General features: G+C 47.4%; 5 protein-coding genes across 5 annotated transcripts; all 5 read right to left on the reverse strand.

Annotated features, from left to right (window-relative positions):
• Positions 1-230: 230 nt before the first annotated feature.
• On the reverse strand, positions 231-7,029 carry I302_106292 (uncharacterized protein; the record flags this gene model as incomplete). The annotated part of the gene is made up of 31 exons (XM_065870245.1): positions 231-340; positions 420-463; positions 518-610; positions 682-703; positions 761-850; positions 918-1,031; positions 1,096-1,209; positions 1,275-1,389; positions 1,454-1,602; positions 1,671-1,714; positions 1,774-1,801; positions 1,865-2,002; positions 2,058-2,140; positions 2,200-2,304; positions 2,381-2,436; positions 2,492-2,538; positions 2,702-3,557; positions 3,625-3,936; positions 3,995-4,281; positions 4,348-4,364; positions 4,435-4,584; positions 4,648-4,709; positions 4,772-4,854; positions 4,918-5,031; positions 5,103-5,286; positions 5,355-5,409; positions 5,469-5,490; positions 5,551-5,703; positions 5,784-5,994; positions 6,073-6,654; positions 6,721-7,029. 31 exons carry the CDS (start codon positions 7,027-7,029, stop codon positions 231-233), a joined length of 4,749 nt encoding a protein of 1,582 aa, XP_065726317.1.
• A 640-nt stretch (positions 7,030-7,669) lies between these two features.
• On the reverse strand, positions 7,670-9,359 carry I302_106293 (uncharacterized protein; the record flags this gene model as incomplete). Its single annotated transcript, XM_019192036.1, has 6 exons — positions 7,670-8,150; positions 8,214-8,290; positions 8,370-8,512; positions 8,673-8,841; positions 8,946-9,106; positions 9,209-9,359. 6 exons carry the CDS (start codon positions 9,357-9,359, stop codon positions 7,670-7,672), a joined length of 1,182 nt encoding a protein of 393 aa, XP_019046666.1.
• Positions 9,360-9,761: 402 nt separating this feature from the next.
• Positions 9,762-13,564, reverse strand: I302_106294 (uncharacterized protein; the record flags this gene model as incomplete). The annotated part of the gene is made up of 13 exons (XM_019192037.1): positions 9,762-9,854; positions 9,931-10,149; positions 10,213-10,283; positions 10,355-10,472; positions 10,541-10,930; positions 11,038-11,219; positions 11,297-11,500; positions 11,559-11,691; positions 11,795-12,152; positions 12,294-12,634; positions 12,771-12,964; positions 13,142-13,369; positions 13,507-13,564. 13 exons carry the CDS (start codon positions 13,562-13,564, stop codon positions 9,762-9,764), a joined length of 2,589 nt encoding a protein of 862 aa, XP_019046667.1.
• A 386-nt stretch (positions 13,565-13,950) lies between these two features.
• On the reverse strand, positions 13,951-16,983 carry I302_106295 (uncharacterized protein; the record flags this gene model as incomplete). The annotated part of the gene is made up of 5 exons (XM_019192038.1): positions 13,951-14,260; positions 14,349-14,588; positions 14,714-16,331; positions 16,408-16,479; positions 16,563-16,983. 5 exons carry the CDS (start codon positions 16,981-16,983, stop codon positions 13,951-13,953), a joined length of 2,661 nt encoding a protein of 886 aa, XP_019046668.1.
• Positions 16,984-17,595: 612 nt separating this feature from the next.
• I302_106296 (uncharacterized protein) lies at positions 17,596-18,309 on the reverse strand (the record flags this gene model as incomplete). The annotated part of the gene is made up of 2 exons (XM_019192039.1): positions 17,596-17,868; positions 18,061-18,309. The coding sequence occupies 2 exons, from the start codon at positions 18,307-18,309 to the stop codon at positions 17,596-17,598; spliced, it is 522 nt and encodes a 173-aa protein (XP_019046669.1).
• Between the last annotated feature and the right edge of the window lie 557 nt (positions 18,310-18,866).

The following is an 18,866-nucleotide window of genomic DNA, read 5'->3' on the forward strand; positions in this document are numbered from 1 at the left end:
TAGGAATATCATCCTCCCGCACAGTCAGTACAATAATCGTAAGTCACTGTAAACGATTTTGCATCTCAACGATACGATGATATCGTATTACAAGACAAATTGTCCCTGTCCTCTCCTTGACTTATCATTTCCGTGAATCTAACTTTAAAAATATGTCGTGTCTATGAAATATATATATATACAATCTATCCGGGTATAACACTCTCAATTGCACAATCTGAGGTCATAGTCTAGCATGCACGAGCAATAGTGAGTAGGCTGTTGTACTCTTCTTCACCTTGAGCCATACACAGGCCATGGAAGATGGTCGAAGAATCTTCCATCAGCTTGAGTGGTTCGCCTAAAGGTCACACATGTCCATCAGTAAATGAGCTCGAACGTATCCGGGTGACCATCACCCTTGTGTTAAGTCTACGTACCAGATTCGACGATCTGACCTTGATCCAATACCAGTACGCGGTCACTATGAACTTACATCAGCTTTGAGCTCGTCCATCAAGACCGGAAAGGGACATACTACTGCATGATAGTTGCAAGACGATGAGCAATTACAAGCATGGTCGTATCGGCGAAGCATTCTTTTATTGTAGCGGTGATCTTGGCGTCCATCCTAAGGTGCCACAAGCGAGTCAATCTGGTATTTGACCAGTAAAAACAGTAATAAGTATGACTTTGACTCACTCAAAGTCGACCGAAGAAGTAGCTGCCACATCATTATAGAGTCAGTAAGTCGCCGTTGGTCAGGCCCGATCTGACTCACCCTCATCCATAACAAGTATCTTAGACTTCTTCAACAACGCCCTAGCCAGACAGAGTAATTGTCTCTGACCCTGACTGAAATTCCCACCCTCTACCAAAATGAAGTTCGTCTATTAGCTTCATTTCCGCTATACGTCGACGTGTAGAGATAAGCTTACCAATAGCCACGTAGGTCTCAAGGTTCGCAAAAGGATTATTATCCAACTCGTCCTTCGTCAAGCTATCCGAGAGGAGATGTACTCGACGAAGAGCCTCGTATATCTCGTAGTCATCTGTATCTCAGTGTTAGCAAGCCCACCACGAGATCATAAGAGTTTTTGTGATGGCACAATCTACCTCTTGTACCCGTTACATCCAGCGCATCCCTCAGCGTACCACTACAAAGCATACCATCCTGAGCGACCATGTTCAGCCGTTTTCGCAACTCTGGCAGGGCCACTTGACTGATATCTGTACAATACCATATCAGCTCGATCTGTCTCTTCTGTCATAGACAATTAGGAGAGTCCACATGCCAATATCATCAATCATCATTATACCACCATGAGGTTCTATCGCTCTGAACAGGCTAAGCGCCAAGGTAGACTTCCCTGATCCGGTGGCACCGACCAAACCGACTCGCATACCAGGCTGAAAGCAGTTTGCCATCATCAATGGTTGTTCTACTTAGAACAGCGAAATAGCAAGCACATACCTTGATGTTGAATGACACCCCTTTCAATACTTCCGGAAGATCTGGTGCGTACCTTACTCGAAGATTCTGGACCTTGATCTCACCATGAGCAGGCCAGGATTTATCGGGAACAATCCCTTCTCTGCATTCTTCTTCAGGCATGGTGACGTCTGTGCGTCGAGGTATCAGCTCTCATGCATGTTCCTGGGCACAGGATGGGAAGTGGAAAGGTACTTACAGTGATTGATTCGCTCGGCACTGACAAAAGTTTGCTCGAGATTACTATAAGGTACCCTAAATCAGCTTATACAAGAGGTTGGAGCAAAGTTTGATGGCCGTACCTGTACGTTTCGATCCAGTTGAAGATACCTATCGAATCGTGGTAATGTCAGTATAAATCCTGGTGGAAGGGGTTTATGTCAATGTACTTACCCGATGATACAATCATCGCGAAGTTTATGATCAAACCAGCTTGCGACGCCGACATATCCTTACTGATCAATGCAAAACCCGTGGCGGCAACTACGATACTCGTGAAAGAACGCATGACTGCTCTGACCCAGTTGTACACTGAACGACCATGTCAGCACAGGGAGACTCCAACATGGGGTATCGTTCGACTCACCGGCCCAAGCCGCGAACCACGTCACTCGCTCTCTATTGTTGATAACTTTCATAGCATGCATCATGAGTTTGTTTTGGCCAAACCTACATAGACCACACATCAGCTTTCGATCTTGTTATGGGATCCAGGAAAGCCGACTTACGCTCGGACCATGACTACACCGTCAATGGTCTCGTTATACAGGGAATAGAGAGGGGAAGAGGCAGTAGCTGTCAATCGTCTTATATCCGCTCGAAGCTTGTTGAGCCTGTAAGGAACGGATGAACAATATCAGTCAACTTGTTGAGCAGTACATGTATGAAATGGAGGGCAAATCGACTGACTGATTGCTAATCCACACGAATGGCACACCACAGACGAGCGCGACCAGTGAAATCACCTGTCAAGGGTGTCAGATGTCTTTCGGTCATCCACCATAACGAAGATCCACTTACGGGCGTTTTGACAAACACGACACCGGCTGCTGTGACCAGTCCGAGGCCTATAGGCATATATCGCATCAGCCAGATTCACCGACACTTAGCATCGAATTTTACTCACCATCATTCAAAGCACCTAAGCACCCCATCAGACCATCAGCGACCTTCATTCGATAACCTCGGAGCACAGAGAAGCAAAGCGAAGATGTTCAGAGTATCACTCACGTCCAAATCCATCAGCCGACTGTGAATCCAATCTATAAACATCCTGACCAAAGATATTCAGCAGCCGTCCATGAGGAGTAGTCTCGAAGAATTGCAAAGGAGCTTGGAAGACCTTCGTCAAGAGCGCCTCATGGATCTTCTTGCTTCCAGCGCTGTAGAATCCAACGGTGTTGATACCATACAACCAAACCCATTTGAACGATCCCAGCGCGATACAGCCAAGGGAGATCCAAGCGTACACAATGAGATAATGGTTGATATGTGATTCGTCGGGATCGGAGGTCCACTCTTCCAGCCAGAAATTTCGAGACATAGATACCGCTCGATATAGCCCGTATACCAATGCTAGGGCAGACCAATACCAAAATCCACCTGCTGAGCGGAAAACCATGAAGTAATGGTTGGACGATACCCTCCCCACTGACTTATGTTCCTCGCGATACAGATGACGAGATGCACCGCTGGACTCGTTGCGCTCTTCGTAGTGATGCGACTGTCGACGCTGGATTGAGACTTTTGAGATACCTGGCGAGTCGGTAGGTTCATCAATAGACGATTCGGCGGGAGCGATGTCGACAAGATTGGAGTAGGACACTTCGCCGGCCGGACAGGCTTGTTCTACTTGTCCATCTTTGCTTAATGAGATGATGTACTTGGCAATTGGGAGTACGAGCGATACGTGATGGCTAACGAGTACCACCGTCCGGTTCTGAAGGAGCGAGCCATTGAGACATTCGTTGCAGATGTACTGAGCCGTATGAGCATCGACCGCCGACAGGATATCGTCGAGGTATACGGTCTTAGCAGGAGAGTAAAGGCATCTTGCCAAATTCACTCTCGCCTTTTGACCGCCACTCTGTCAAACCCAACATTCAGCATTAAATCCCGGTGAAAGGAGCAATCAATGGAACAGGTATACTCACCAGTGTTACGCCGTGCTCCCCAACTTCAGTCAAGTCTCCCTCGTTGAACAGCTCCAAATCAGGCAATAAAGCAGCCTGTCTAAGCGCCTCCCTGTACCTCTCTTTCCACATAGGCTGACCGAACAGCACATTATCACGAATGGATCCGTGTCTGATAAAACTTTGCTGAGGGGCATATGCGATGGAGTCGGTCAACCATTCTTCGGTAGTCCATCTACGATTGGAAGGATAGACGGGCGTGGAGTCGGGCACTGAACGGGGCGCGGAGACTGTCCCAGACTCGATACTTGCTTCGCCCAGGAGAGCTCGAAGCTATTCAGATATATCATATCAGATCGGTGTGTCTGATATGACGCTCCATGCGACTTACTAGTAACGTCTTCCCGGATCCAAGCGGTCCGCACAACAGCGTCAGCTTCCCCTCGGGAATTTCCAAACCCACATCATGCAACCTAAATCTTGGTGTTTCATCTCCAGATACCACTTCTTCGGCAGATGGCCATCCAATAGTAGCGTGATCGCAAACAATCCGACTCGAAGCGTTCTCCCACTGCTTTGTATCAATCTCAGGCTGGCTCAGATATCTACTGAGACGATCGATCGATACTTTGTTCTGGAGGAATACCTGGATAATCATCGGGAATGTACCGAGACCGTCTGCAAGGTGAACATCCCATCAGCTGAACTTGAGCGGAATCCATGAGCAGCTGACTTCAGACCCACCCTTGACTCGATAAAATCTATGAGTGGGCCACATTTGCAATCAGCACGAGCTCGACCGGAAATCCAGTGAGAGACATGCACACTCACATGTTCAACGCCACGAAAGCGGTCGACGGGTCCATCGGCCTATGCAATACTTTCGTGTGGAAGCCAAACATCACCAATAAAGCCACGATGGGAAGTTGTTCTGCCAAGATGTTGAAGCTGGTTCCCAAGGTATATCGCCACCGCTGCCAGCTGTATTAACGTACGGGTTAATCACAGTCCTGCTTCACAACATCTATGCTGATGATCACTTACCTGACTTCGTCCTCCCGCAAACGACGGATCCTACTCATGAAATATGGTTCGAAAGCATTGAGCTGACCACTTTGTTAGCGAGCTGTTGTACGAACAACAATGAAGATCTGATTTGACGACCCACTTTGATGACCTTAATACCCAGCAAGAACTCCTTCAAAGCCCCTGTCCTGGCATCTCTAGCTCGGGCCCACTCCTTGTCGCATCCTGATCACCAAGAAAACAAATCTATCAGCTCAGTGACTTATGATCAAGCTCAACATCACTCACGATAGATAAGCTTAGATACTAAATATGATAGAGGCATACTCAGAGGTATACAAGCTATCCCAACTAACGCGCTGACTCCCAGCATACTGTACAACATAACAACACCGATAATCACTATTATAACAATCCCATTCCCACTATTAGCCCGACAAACTCGAAAGACTTTGACTGGAAGTTGAACTCACACGTTATAATGCCATTTCCGAAATTCCAGATGTGTGTAGCCATAGAAGCGACAATGCCCGTATCGATAGTCAACAGATTCATCACTTGACTTCTACCTTGATTATCATCTGCTTTCTCGCCGGAGGTGACGTTGTGAGCTTCAAGGGCTTTCGCATCGGTTGTTCGCAGGATCTTTGATAATAGCTATGTACGAGGGAGTACTCAATGAGCACACAGTAGAAGATATGCGAAGGGACAGTTGATCCACTCACTAGAGACGAAAGGTTCATTCGGATTGGTATATGGAGGAGATAGTTCTCTCGTACACTAGCGAAACGAATTAGCATGCTTGACTCCCAACCCGTCAAAAGCATACCCAAACCCACCATAGATAAGCAGATAACAATACTGCACATCGATACTGAGATTAGCTATCCGCTGGACAAATTCAGGTCATCGACAGCTCACCTTCAAAAGCCTGACCAACAAGTAAACCCCAGCACATTAAATTCGCATAACTCTTGTCTGACCCATAAGGCTCTTTGAATGACTCGATAATCTCGTGCATCGCGATAATCTGGACGAAACTGATGAGATTCCGCACGATCTCAAGGGCAGCGGCTATCGGAGGGACAATCATCATAGTTCAATCAGCGAGACAAGTACCATATATTGGTGGGTCTTTAGGAAGTATGACTTACTGACAAACACAGCCGTCCCTTTACCTCTCCACATGGACTTGACCAAATCCCACCCAGTAACTGTATGTGTCCTCAAATTGACTTTACTCTTATCATCCGATGAGAAGACGTTCTCGGTAATCCCGCTATTCCTAGTTCGTTCCTCCAATAACGGTAGATCATCTTGAGAAAGACTTTCCACCTTCATCGAGCGGAATCCCAACTTGCCGATCTGAAGTGCGAGGAGCATCACGATCAGTTTCGAGATACATATATCGACCAGAGAAGGGGAGACCAGGAAGGGACCCACATAACCAAGGAAGATGAAACTCAACATCGAAGAATTATCATAATCCAATACATTACTCTCCTCTCTTTCGACCACACCTTTATACTCGGTCTCATGGGAACTGCCAATAGTGATTCCAGAGAGCGGTACATTGCCATTCCCATCCCCATCCTCGGGGGGAGGGTTCAGCTTGATCCTAACTCCACTATCACCATTACCCAAACCCATTCCCTTACTACTCTTAGGTAGACTCTCATTCAACCCGAACCCCGTTCCCAGCCTGGGAGGCTCAAAATACAACTGCGGGCCTCTCCTCATCAGCCCTCCAGCTAGGAACGTGAATGTCAGAAAACCCGCTCGGAGGTAATATATCACAGTAGAGTGATGAATAGATAAGGTAGGCGGTGAGAGATGCGTCTGGATGGTATACCATATTCCAGGTAGGGGGTGGACGATAAGAAGTGTCAGGATGAGGATGAAGTTTGCGATGCAAAGGGTTGGGTGGATTAGGAGGCTCGAGATATCCGGGTTGGGGGATAGAAGGACGGTACGGATCTTGATGGGTTTGAAGAGTGTGACGGTGTAGATGACCAGCAGGAAGCTCTACGTGACGATATCCAAATAGTGAGAAGATTGACTAGCTGAAAAATGCCAGTAGGGTAGACTCACCAGTATCACTACTCCAGCAATATCCAAACCCAAAGCAGTACTCTTAGTCTTCCGTACGAGCTCATCTTCTTCGATGACCTTTCTTTGCTCTTGTAAAGCCATAATCAAATGGATCACTTCCAAGGTCAAAGACCCGATGAGTCCAGGTGCGAGAAGGGCTTTGCAAATCCACACATTCTTCTTGAACGAGCTGAGGAATACAGGTCTATCACTGTCCCTATCTACATGATTGTCGTCTTGAGCGTAAGGCGAGGAGACTTCTTGAGGTAAGAGCGTATCGGCCTCCGATGGGGTCTGTGTCGAGCTCATCTTGTCGAAGGGTAAACTCAACTTATAAACTCCTTAGCGAAATGAAGATACAGATAAACGGGGAGAAAATCGAGTGAGTGTCCTATATATACACCTGTATATAATGTTACCGAGTCGATACCTCCTGGAGTGATTCTTTCTTGCTTTGTATGTCAAGTCCAGATCGAAGGTCCACCGCTCACTTCCTTTGTCGACTAGTTTCTAACACTCTATGACGTCCTTGGAGAGCTGTTGGTTATCTCTCCATTCATCCTGTTCTACTTCGATCGGTTGTACACAGGGTTGAGTCACCAGCCGATATCGGATGAATCTAGGGTTGTTCTATGGTGGGTTTGATACACACAAATAGGGATACCAATACGAAGGTGGGATTACATATATGGGAGGGATGAGATGGCTCCAACGTGCAAAGACAATCTCATCATGATAATCATCACCCCGCAGTGGAGTGGAGGTAGGGACAATACACAAAGAGTGGGGGTGAAGTGGGGTAATGCCAGTTCCTCCCAGGACAATATCGATTTCTGAAGAGACAACAGAGACAACCCATACGATATAGCGACTAGACCGATGGTACGTGAATGCTGATTAACATGCATACAGAGCTCTACTTATCCCATGTATCCCCTTAATCTCGACTTCACTCCTCATCATCCTCATCCTCAAATACCACCTCTTCCCCCTCGTCCTCGTCCTCGTCCTCATCCCCAGACACAAACTCAATACTAACCATCCCACTACCAACAAGATACCCAACCATAGCGACAGTCGCACCAGCAAACCATAACCACCTTCCCCTCTGAAACCGCTTCTCCTGTACACTTTTCTCCTTATTCTCTTTCTCCTCATCACTGCCTTGAGTCGCTGGCATCGAAGTCGAAGGGGGGGAAGAGAAAAGAGAAGTGAATGATTCGAGATAAGACGTCTTGGGAGGTGATGGGATTGTCGAACGAGGGATGGACCTCCATGATTGAGGGAAGAGGAGGGATAGTAGTCTATCATGGTGGGAAACCAATGCAGGGTATTCCGAGCGAATGAGATTGGGGAAAAGGGGGTTGGGTAATGTCGGGGAGAGGATGAATGTCAATTGAGCGAGTAGAGCTAAATCAAGTGTCGTTGGTCTACTACACAATATTAGCTATCAATCTCAATGTATGCTCGAAGATGACGGATGATAAAATCACCTATCACCAAAGAAGTACAGCCCATCCCCTAACCTCCTCATTATCGGATCAAATACACTCTTGATCTTCTGCTCGAGCTACATAACATTGTAAGATATCAGCCGACTATGAGATGAACACTGATACCCAGTTAAGAAGACAGGCGGGATCGCTCACCTCCTGCTCGCCCCATTTCCTCCTTCTTTCCTCAGCATCCCTCCCAGCCGTCCAGCCGCTCCAAGCTCTAGGAGCCAGTGTCCCAGCAGGACCAACAACGAAAGCCTCGTCCAGTCTCTTCCTATCTTCGTCAACCGCATCACCTGTAGAGATCAACATCATTCAGCTTTCCCTAATCATATTCAGAATTATGCAATTTCGACATGCTCATGCGATGAAGAAGATTAAACAGATACCCTGTGTCTCGACTTGAACAGGGTAACACCTCAAGCGTGATTGATCCAGGAAGGCAGAGTAACATACCATCATTCAGTCCTCCCAGTCCCCATAGTCCCACATGCTGCAACCTAGATCGCACAATACTCTTAATCCTCTGCGGTATATACTGCTTCTCAGGGAACGAGAGGTTTTGAAGTTGTGCTTTCGCTGTTGTCTGAGAGTAGTTGGGAGGTAAGGAGTAAAATGCGTGATTCTATCCAGTCGCAGAAAAAGATCAGCTCCATTATCAGTATCTTTACTCCTGTTATGGCATGCCATAAAATAGTGCGATTGCAATAGGGTGATGATCTAACTCACCACCAAATCAACGACGTTCTGCTCTATATAGGCTTTCCAACATTCCAAATCCACCTTCTCTTCCCTACTGAGACGCTCATCTGGATCTTCAATAAGAGGTAACGAACCAAGGTGGGATTGACGTATATGGTGATTTAGGTGAGTGATGTATGGTAATTTGCCTAATATTCACCAAATCAGCCTTACCCTTCACCTCAAGCGATGAGCTCAGTATGTAGTGCAAGAGGGAGTGAGAGACCATGTAAGAAAGAGGAGTAACTCACCACCATTATCTCCCCATCCTCCCGTCCTAATCGCCCATCTACCTGGACAAGCCAATTGCAAATACGAAGCGAGATACAGACTCTCCGAGTCGGAGGATGAAAGGGGGTCGAGGGGAGGGGTCGAGTGGAGTATCACAGGTGGGTTTGACATGTTTCCTGAAGCTAAAGCTTGTGGTGATCGTCTTGTCTTTGTGCACTAGGTCTAGCTACGAGATCAAGATAGTCCTGGATAGACGAGTGTGAATATATATCATCATCCTGCTCATCTTCGTTCGTGGTTCGGCTAATGTAATGTTCGACTTCTTCCAACTTTCAACTTTTTGATCCCGTCATCCTTTGGTCGTGCAGCGTCGGAATAGATTATAGATTCTCTTTTGATCATACCGCTCGCGCTCATGCATCGATGCAGACCAGATCCATCAAGCTGATCACGAATGGAGCGTAGATCACATCGCCATGCCATACTATGCTATATGCAAAAGTCCAACAAAACACGACAAAATCAATCCTCCCCTCAGTCCACTGAATAGCACCAGTTTCACTACACATCCGCTCATTTCCCACCCAACAGCCCCCTAATCCCACCTGCCACCTCCCTCCTAGCCTTATTCATGCCCTCAACCAAATCCCTAACAAAATCCTTATCCTATCCGCAGCCAACCCAATATCAGCAAACCACTTGAAGGAGTTGTATCCCGCAGAAAAGCCAAGGCACCACTCACCTCTATCCAAGAATCACTAAACCTCTCCCAATCTATCTCATCTCCCTTCATCTCATCAATCTTCGCATGTACCCCACTCAGACCCTCCTTTTGTAATTTCTCTTTGACGATCTTCAGATCATTTATGAACGCTACTAATACTGGTAATTTCTTCTTCCCCTTGAGGGGTTTATTAATTTCTATCAATTTATTCAATACCAGGTCGTATATCTTCGTTAACTATGCTCAGAAATATGTCAGCTGAAATGTTAACCTCATGAAAGGATTGAACAGCTGACTCACCTCATATAAGCAGATGAGAGCTTGTATCTGATCCCATCTTGACGCGGCGGACTTGACTTGCTGGATATTCTCTGCATGGACCGAACAATCCGGATCAGTTCTTGGACTCATTACTGAACCCGCTGAGAGAAACAGAGCTCACCTTGGAATATCACTTCGAGCTCTGTAAGTGGTATCTCATCCGACGATTTCAAAGCTCTAACCGCCAGGTCCAACAATGTACGAGCACTCTTAACCAAAGCCGCTTCGCATGGTAACAGCTATCCCGTATCGCATCACATCAGCAAAGCCTTCCTCGCCCGCTGAGCAAAACAAAGACGAGACTCACCCCATCAACCGACATCTCCTTCTCCTCAACTTCCTCACCTTGACTAAATCTAGCCACATCCCTATACATCCCCCCAAAAGCCCTCACCCACCCACCCTCGACCCTCCCGCCCAACGCAGTCATATCCCTAACGAGCGGTCGATTCCCTCCAATCTCACTTATCAACTCCCAGTTCCTTAGATCCATACTCTCCTCCTCATCCGCAGCGAGATCCAATTTCTTCAATAATTTCGGACCATAGGGAGCAGAGAGGTACGTAGCTAGACGGGCCTGCTCGATGGTCCGACTGTGGTTCGTAATTGATTTGGAGAGGGATGAGGAGATATATTGGATAGAGGGGATTTTGGAGTATGTTTCGTTGGATAGGCATTCTTTTATGTATTCTGGGAACTATGGTCGAATTGATTCGCATAGTCAGTATATCTCATCGGTTTTTGGTTTGGGCCTCGCTGAGAGAGACTGAGAATGAGAGGTATTGAAGTGGCAATTTGACTCACATCAACCGAAGTGCGCTGATACATATCCCCAGATCTCTTCATATGATCCGTCCATAAATCTTGATTACCCCCCAATATACTCTCACAGGCTCCTCGCTCAGTAAAAACATGAAGTAAATTATCAAGTTGGATTTCCGATAATTTGAGTTGAGTAAGATGGGGCGAAACAAGTGAAGGAACACCTTTACACGCCAAACGACGTAATATCAGTATCAACATATATTACTCAAGCAGTACTCAAACGTGAAGATCGACTCACCAATCAATCGATATAGCCTAATGAGCAAATACCTAGCATGACTACAAGCCGGACTATCTTTCACTATCTTCTCCAAGCACAGTACAGCCTTGTACAGCACCGCCACGTCATCCTTCGTAACGGACCATAGCTCGATAAGTAAGCAAACAGTGACCAGTCCAATTTGATCGGCAGGTCGAACGTCAGTCTTGGGTAGGTTCTTGCCTGTCGATCCCACAAAGAAGTCAGCGGGATGGGTGTAGATTGATAGCGGACAACTGACCATACTGGATGCCAGACAAGTACAATTCCCAGTATTTCTCAATCTCACGCATAGTGACCACCCAATCCCGAGATTTCTGTCGAATAAGGTAGATCGATGCGTTGACTTGTTCTCGGAAGGACTGTTCGTCGGACTATTCGAGGATCATATCAGTCAATAGCCATTTCTAACTTTGTAGATTGCGTAGGGTGATCGGACGGGGAGGAGGCGGGAAGGGGTGGTAAAAAGAGGCATACATGTTTCCTAGAAGCTTGTCTAGTCATCAATCCCTCAACCAGCCATTTCCTCTGTGCATCATCTCCTACAATCCCCTCCAGCTCAGATACGATAGAACCCTTCGAACCCCATTGAACCCAATACTTCTCGACAGCTTCGAGCCATTTCTCATCGTCCAGTACGAGATCGGATTGTACTTGGGGTTTGCGTAAGATCGATTGTATTTCCAACCGTGCTAAGGAGGGCGCTCGCTCTTTCGAGCCAATTTGCTCTTCCAACGATATCAGTAGTTCATATGTCGAGTTCAGTTGTTCAGGTTTGGAGGATAGATGTTCGGTACATAGCAGGAGATGTCGGTAGAATGCGTAGTTCCTCTGCCTACATGTCGAATCCACGATTGGTCAGCTTCCTCTCTATGTCTCCCAACATACTTTCTTCTCAGAAATATTGTGATGTATAATCATACACCATATTCTTCGCTCCAAACCAAAACACAACCAAAACCAAAATACAACTCACGAATCTTTATCACCCCGCAACAATCCCTCAACCCACCCCCTCTCTTCCTCCCAATACCCCCTACAGTCCTTCCCCCCCTCCTCAAGCCTCGTCAGACTCTCTCTAACGCCCTCCATCCTCCACCAAAGCCTCACCAAGCCCCCTTCTCTCCCCTCATTCTGAAGGAACTTCAAAGCTTCCTCGGGTGATCCAGCGGATAGGAGGATCTGCAATTTCAGCCATAATCCCTCGGAGGTCGAGGGTGATTTGCAGGTGTTCAGAAGGAGTGTAGCCATCTTGAGTGAGGTGGGGTTTGGGGAGGGTGGGGGGAAGGGTTGAGATGGTGTAGGTTGGGGAGCGTTCTATATCAAGATATGTGAACAGGATCAGCCACATAAATCACGAATTTCCTTCTTCAGATACCATGTATATATCATCCGGACTTTGTCTCCGTATCTGTATATCCCAGTGATCATGATCGTCCCGACAACAACCCACCTTGACCCACTCGCTCCAAGCGCTCAACCTCGCCCATCTCTCATCCCTCGTCATACTATACATCTTCCTACTGGTCTTGACTATGAGCTCGGTGTTTTCATCAGCAGCAGCATGCAGGAAGACCTGTTCGAGGAGTTGGGGAGAATCGGGGTGTTTCTCTGATAAGTCGTTGTAAAGCTGGAGAGCTAGGTCGGCTGTGGTGAGGGAGCAACGAAATCAGTATGCTAGCACTTCCGACATGAGTTAAGAATAGTTTATGAACTTGTCCAACAGCTATGTCTCAGAGGGATGAGCAAAGGTGGTAATCTTTCTTACACTATCAATCCCTCGAGTCACAGAGAATCCCGCAAGACAAAGAGAACCTAACTCACTCCTCCCCATATTCCTAAATACCAAACCAACCCACCAAACTCCTCTACCACTCATCTCCCCCATTCCCTTTATCTGGTCATACAACCCTAACAGCTCTTCTTCCGATATACCATTCTTCTGCTGGATATACAGTTTCAGGATTAAGGCAGGTTGTGATTTAGGTGATTTCTTGAGATGGCGAGTGATGGTTGATTGGGCGGATGTCAGGCGGTGGGATGAGATGTCGTCTGTATATACCAGGGAAGGGGGATCAGTAATAGCTAGACAATATATCTTTCATTGATATACAGACTGATCACCGTTGCGTATTGCGACACTCTGCATACTATTGTGCTGTGTTGTTTTTGTAGTAAGGTCAACTCACCATACACTGACTGGAGCTTTCGCTCTTCCGTTTCCCAGTTTTGCTGCGTCTTTGACATGGTTGCGTTCTTATTTATACGTGGAATGTACTGTTTCTAGTTTCTAGCTTCTATCGATCAAGCAGTCCAGGTGACAGTGATACCTGGCTCACAGCAAATACGGTGTTATTTGAAGGAAGAATTCAAGTTGAACAATTCATCCACCCGAACCAATCTCGGGCATCAACCTCAACTTTGGCTCGGACGTATTTTCGCATCTCACCCGAAACATTACCACTACCACTGGTGCGCTACATCTTCCCTCCTTCGCGTTCAAATGTATAAGATATGCATCATCGCATACAAGATCAACATCTCCAAAAGTATGTATACCATACGCAACACCAAAAAAACAATATGTAATATGAGATAATCACCCAAGTGCAATAGATCCACAACATCACCGCTCAACTAGGCACACCCCCACCCCCACCCTCACCCAACATCCTCCCTCCCCCACCGCCAGAAACGCCATTCCCAACCCTACTCCAAACGCCCCAGCTCTCAATCAGATCAAAGAAATTGGCGTTCCCCCCTCCCCTGCCTACTAACGTCTGCAGCGCTGAAGGAATGGGTATCTCCAGGCTTATCGATCCAAGCGGTCCATTACTCCATGTTGAAGCACCGGTACTTGTCTGACGGAATGGTAAGGAGAGAGGATGGAAGGGGTCGAGGGTTGATATGTGGTTTAGGGATGTGGCGTAGTCTATTGTCATTCTATCAAACCAAACAAAGTGTCAGCTGTCCGTCCATGCTCGCTTGACTTGGTTGAGAACAAGCATAAGCACAAGGATAGTAAACCCACCGGAACACACTCCAAAGTATCAAAACCTCCACCATCCCCCATAATACCCAAGTCCCCCATCCCCAACCTTTCCTCACCACATTCCCAGAGGTAGACGCAGCAGCGTTAATAGCTGATAAAGCTTCCAACCATTGTTTCTGAGTTATTAACAAATTCTGCTCGGCAAGTGTCGTCGCTGATTTGGCCTGTTCGAGGGAAGGGGTGTGGAGTGAGAAAGTAGTAGATCTAGGTGGGATCGAGCTGTATCATAAGAACCTAGATTAGTCCATTACTCTCCTATACAATCTAGCCATCTATACCATCCCAACCCAATATTCCCACAGGACACAATCTCATATTAGTAAGAAGATAAGACCCAAACTCACAGCCTAGACCTTTTCAAAGGCGAACTCAAATTCCCGGCCAATCTCCCCAGGAAACTCCCATTCCCCACCTCTTCCACTTCCTTCTCCTTGATCTTACTCTTAGGCGACCGCCTCGGCGAAACCCTCAAACGATGTATCGATACCCCTTCCTCCCCCTCCACTCCCTCTCGACTAGGCGTCTCAGGTCGAGTAGGACTATATCGACTCAATGGCGAGGGGTTGAATCGGACTTTGGGTTTTGGGGTGGATTGCCATGCGCCTGGTGGTTTGGGTGTGGGGAGGGTACTAACGTTGGCATTGACTTTGGACGGTGTAGAGTTTAGGTTTAAGTTGGACGGTGGAGGTGGATGTGGAGGGGTTAAGGCGATATTTACTTGGATTGGATCTTGAGTGGGGATAGGTATATCTTCTATCCTCCTTGGTGGCGTGTAGCCTGTTCGACGAGAAGGTACATCTTGAGTTGCATCCCTCGCTTGAGTCTGGAGTATCTGTGCCTCAGGAGGTGATCGGTATTGCGACTCTTCCGCAACTCGAGCTTGAGGAGACACCCTACCCTTATTCAAAGGCGATCGTCTAGGCAGTATGTCCCCCTCCGAGACCTCTTGACTCCGCTCCACCGAACTTCTAGCAGAATTTGAAAGTCTCGATCGCAGACCCGTAGCAGTCGCAAAAGACTGCGAAGGCGTCTGACTCCCACTTTTCACCGTAGAAGTAGAAGCAGAAGTGGAAGCTGATCGAGAAGTCGAACGAAATAATGCTGCTCGTCTTGAAGAGTAGGTATCTATCTCGCTGGTATCGGACTGAGCGGATATATCAGGTTCGGGCAGTGCCGGCAAGGGCGGTGATGGGGATGGTTGACTGTTGTACTGTGACCGACGAGAGGGTCTCGGAGGGACGTCGTGCTTCTTGGGAGAGTCGGATGGATGATGTCTTGAGGAACTTTGTAGATTGGTCTCATGCGATAATATGGGTGAATGATGGGTATGAGACCGCCGTAGACTCGATCGTAGACTCCCTTCCTGCAGTATTGCCGGGGACGTTCCAGTCTGTAAAGTCCTACTTCTCTCCCTCCTATCAGGTGACCTACTCGTACTCCCAGACCGCAGGGGTATCTCCAGACTCTCCTCGACGATACTCTGACTACTCTCTTCCCATCCCACCGCACTCAACCCCTCATCCAGATCCAACTCCACTTCACCCCTAACTTCCAGTCCACCTGCATTCCTAGCGAACGAACTTATATCCTCCGGTGCGAGATCTACACTGATCCTCCGGGGCGTTTGAGGTCGTTTACGTGATCCTGGCTTCTCATCTGTCTCTGATTCAGGAGGGGGAGTTTGCCTAAATCTATTCCGTCTCAGACTTGAAGTTATCGTATTGGGGGCCTCCTGAACTGGTAGCGGTGATATCGCACGATCTTTCCCCTTTCTGGAACTACTCGTACTTGATCCAGAGTCCCGTCTTGATAGGATGTTCTGTGTTCTTGGGGAAGTCGAGCTTTCCGCAACAGGAGGGATGTGAGTGTTCGAAGCGAGAAATGCTTCCAGACGTGTAGGAGGAGATTTGACCTCAAGTGGTAGGTTTATGGGTTCTGGCGAAGGGGTCGAACGTGATGTACCTGTATCATCCACGACACATCAGCTGAGCTGTCACTCACATTCATCTCAAATGAGCCAGCTGAGAATGAGACATACTATTGCGCAAGACAGCAGCTCTCGAAGGTAATCTACCCGGGTGGGGTGGAGGTAAATTAGGTGAATTTCGTCCTGTCACATCCTCGTTGATCAGCTACGCCTTTGAATACATGCCAGCTGTACGTTTTGCCCAAGCAGAGGCATAGATCACTCACGTTCACCTCTGCGAGCAGAATAGGGATTCCCAATCCTAGGCGGAGGAGTTGGTGGACTCTGTTCTTCCTCCTCTTCCTCCTCGCCATGTCTATTCCTAGGTGGAGAACTAGGTCCAAGGTTATCCATCCAATCTCTCCGTCCCCCGACCCTTTGTCCCTGTCTCTCAGTGTGCACTTCTTCCCCCTCCGCATACGTGTCCGTGTAAGCAGTAACAGGCCTACTAATCTCCACCTCCTTCCTCATCTGATTCAACAACTCCCTCAACTTATCCGTCGGATTAATCACCTTCCCTTCCTCGGGATCATCGTAATCTATCAATTTCCCTTCCCTCACATTATACCCATACGTGGTAGGTAGAGGAGGTACTTCAGTGGGATCATCTGAATACAGCGAGGTGGTAGTCGACGCCCGTCCAGGCATGTCTAGTTCGGGGGTGGTGGATGAGCGGGGGGGAGTGGAAGGTGATGTTGATGTTGATGTTGATGGTGAGGGGCGGGAGTGATTACGATACATCTGTGTGAGTGTATCTCCTTATCTAGGTCTCGTCTGAGTTTCTGGTTTTCTAGTGTGGTGTGGGAGGTCGTTATGTCGTTATCATAGTTGGGTGTTGATGGTATAATATTATATGATGATAAGCATGAATATATATGGACATGGATATGAAAATGATCTTCTTCACTTTACTCTGCTCTGTTGTTTGTTCTCATCGTTTGGTTGTACAGTATTTGGTGGCACGCGTCTGTGCGTTAAAGAGGAATTTGATTCCGGTGTAAACATAGGTGACCGTGGGAAAGTGTTGCTTGATACAGACCGAGAGCTAGAGACATCCTGAATGTGTGATATGAAACGGTGCATTGTGCATAGTAGTCCAGCCGAAGATACAGTAGATCCAGCAGTAACAATACCAAAGAGGGATGAGGACAGATGCATAATGTCGACAGATGAGTGGATGGTTAATTATACAATGTTCATCATGACTTCCCTCCTCCCAATACCACTCATCCGACTCATGTTTCTCCCTTCGGTCAACACTCATACCCACCTATCAGTCTTCCTCTGACCCACCACCGGCGCCTCCTCACCTACCTTCCCACCTCCCCATTCAGGTACACCCTCAGGTCTAGGTACTCTCACTGGCTCATAGTCGTCCTGAGACACAGGTGTCATTGAGAATTTCGATTTCCTAGGTTTCTTGGGTATCGGCGATGAAGATGTCGACGTTGAGGGTGAGGGTGTGATATCTGCGTCAAGGGCTGAGTCGGGGTTTGAGAGGGAAGATATCTGGGACGAAGGGGCGTTTAGACGCTGTATAATGTGGTATGATGAATTAGCGTTATGGTCATGTGTATTGTAGTTGCAAACGCTCATATTCAGACGTATGGATAACATGAGTAGCGTGTCAGACAGATCCGACCTTAGACATCTATGATCGACTATCGGTCTTTACACTTCCATAGACACGACATCACAGCTCGCTATCGCTCGCCGCCCACTCACATAATACTCCTCTTTCAAATCCACCTTCCGCCTATCACTCCTCATTCCCAGCCCTTCCTCAGCACCTACACTCTGCACTTTACTCTGCTGATAATCGTATCTCGTCTGGGTAAATGAACTGAGTGCGAAAGACGAAGCTACGATTATACCGACAAAAGGTAGACCGAAGAGGACGAAAGGGTGTTTACGTATTTGAGTGAGGAATGTCGGGGTGATTTTGTTGAGTGGTCGGGAGGTGAATGGGGGCATGGTTGGAGGCTTTGTACCTGGCAGCTGCGGGGTGCTTGTGTTGCTGGATATGCTCTGGAATCAAAGTCAACACGACTCAAGGTTGTAAAGTGGAGGAGACGAGTAGAGGTGGATGAACAGGTTCAAAATTCCTCCACCTCGCCTTGATTTTCAGGTCGCTTCACCTTCGGTCTGCGCATTTGAGTGGTATTACGTAAATGGATTGTTTACCTTAAAAGTACCCGCACGCATCCCCGCACTGCATTTTGATATTCTTTTGGGCTTGGCTGACAATGTGTGGTACCACCGCAGCACATAGCCTTGGCATCGACACTTTTACATCACTCTGATCATCGAGTATCAAATCATACATATAGATTCACTGCAGCTCATGATCACAAACGATTACTATTCTTGCCACTTCGTATCTGTATCGAATAGACAGACGATAGAAACATACCGTTGTACAGCTAACAACCTTCCAACGACCCCATCATCAAAACACGGGACAAAAGGGATTCCATCTTGACTACGCAACGGACAACGAGCTCATACCGCTTGACCACATCACACATAAC

Source organism: Kwoniella bestiolae, chromosome 4 (genome assembly GCF_000512585.2).
Source record: "Kwoniella bestiolae CBS 10118 chromosome 4, complete sequence".
Classification (NCBI taxonomy): domain Eukaryota; kingdom Fungi; phylum Basidiomycota; class Tremellomycetes; order Tremellales; family Cryptococcaceae; genus Kwoniella; species Kwoniella bestiolae.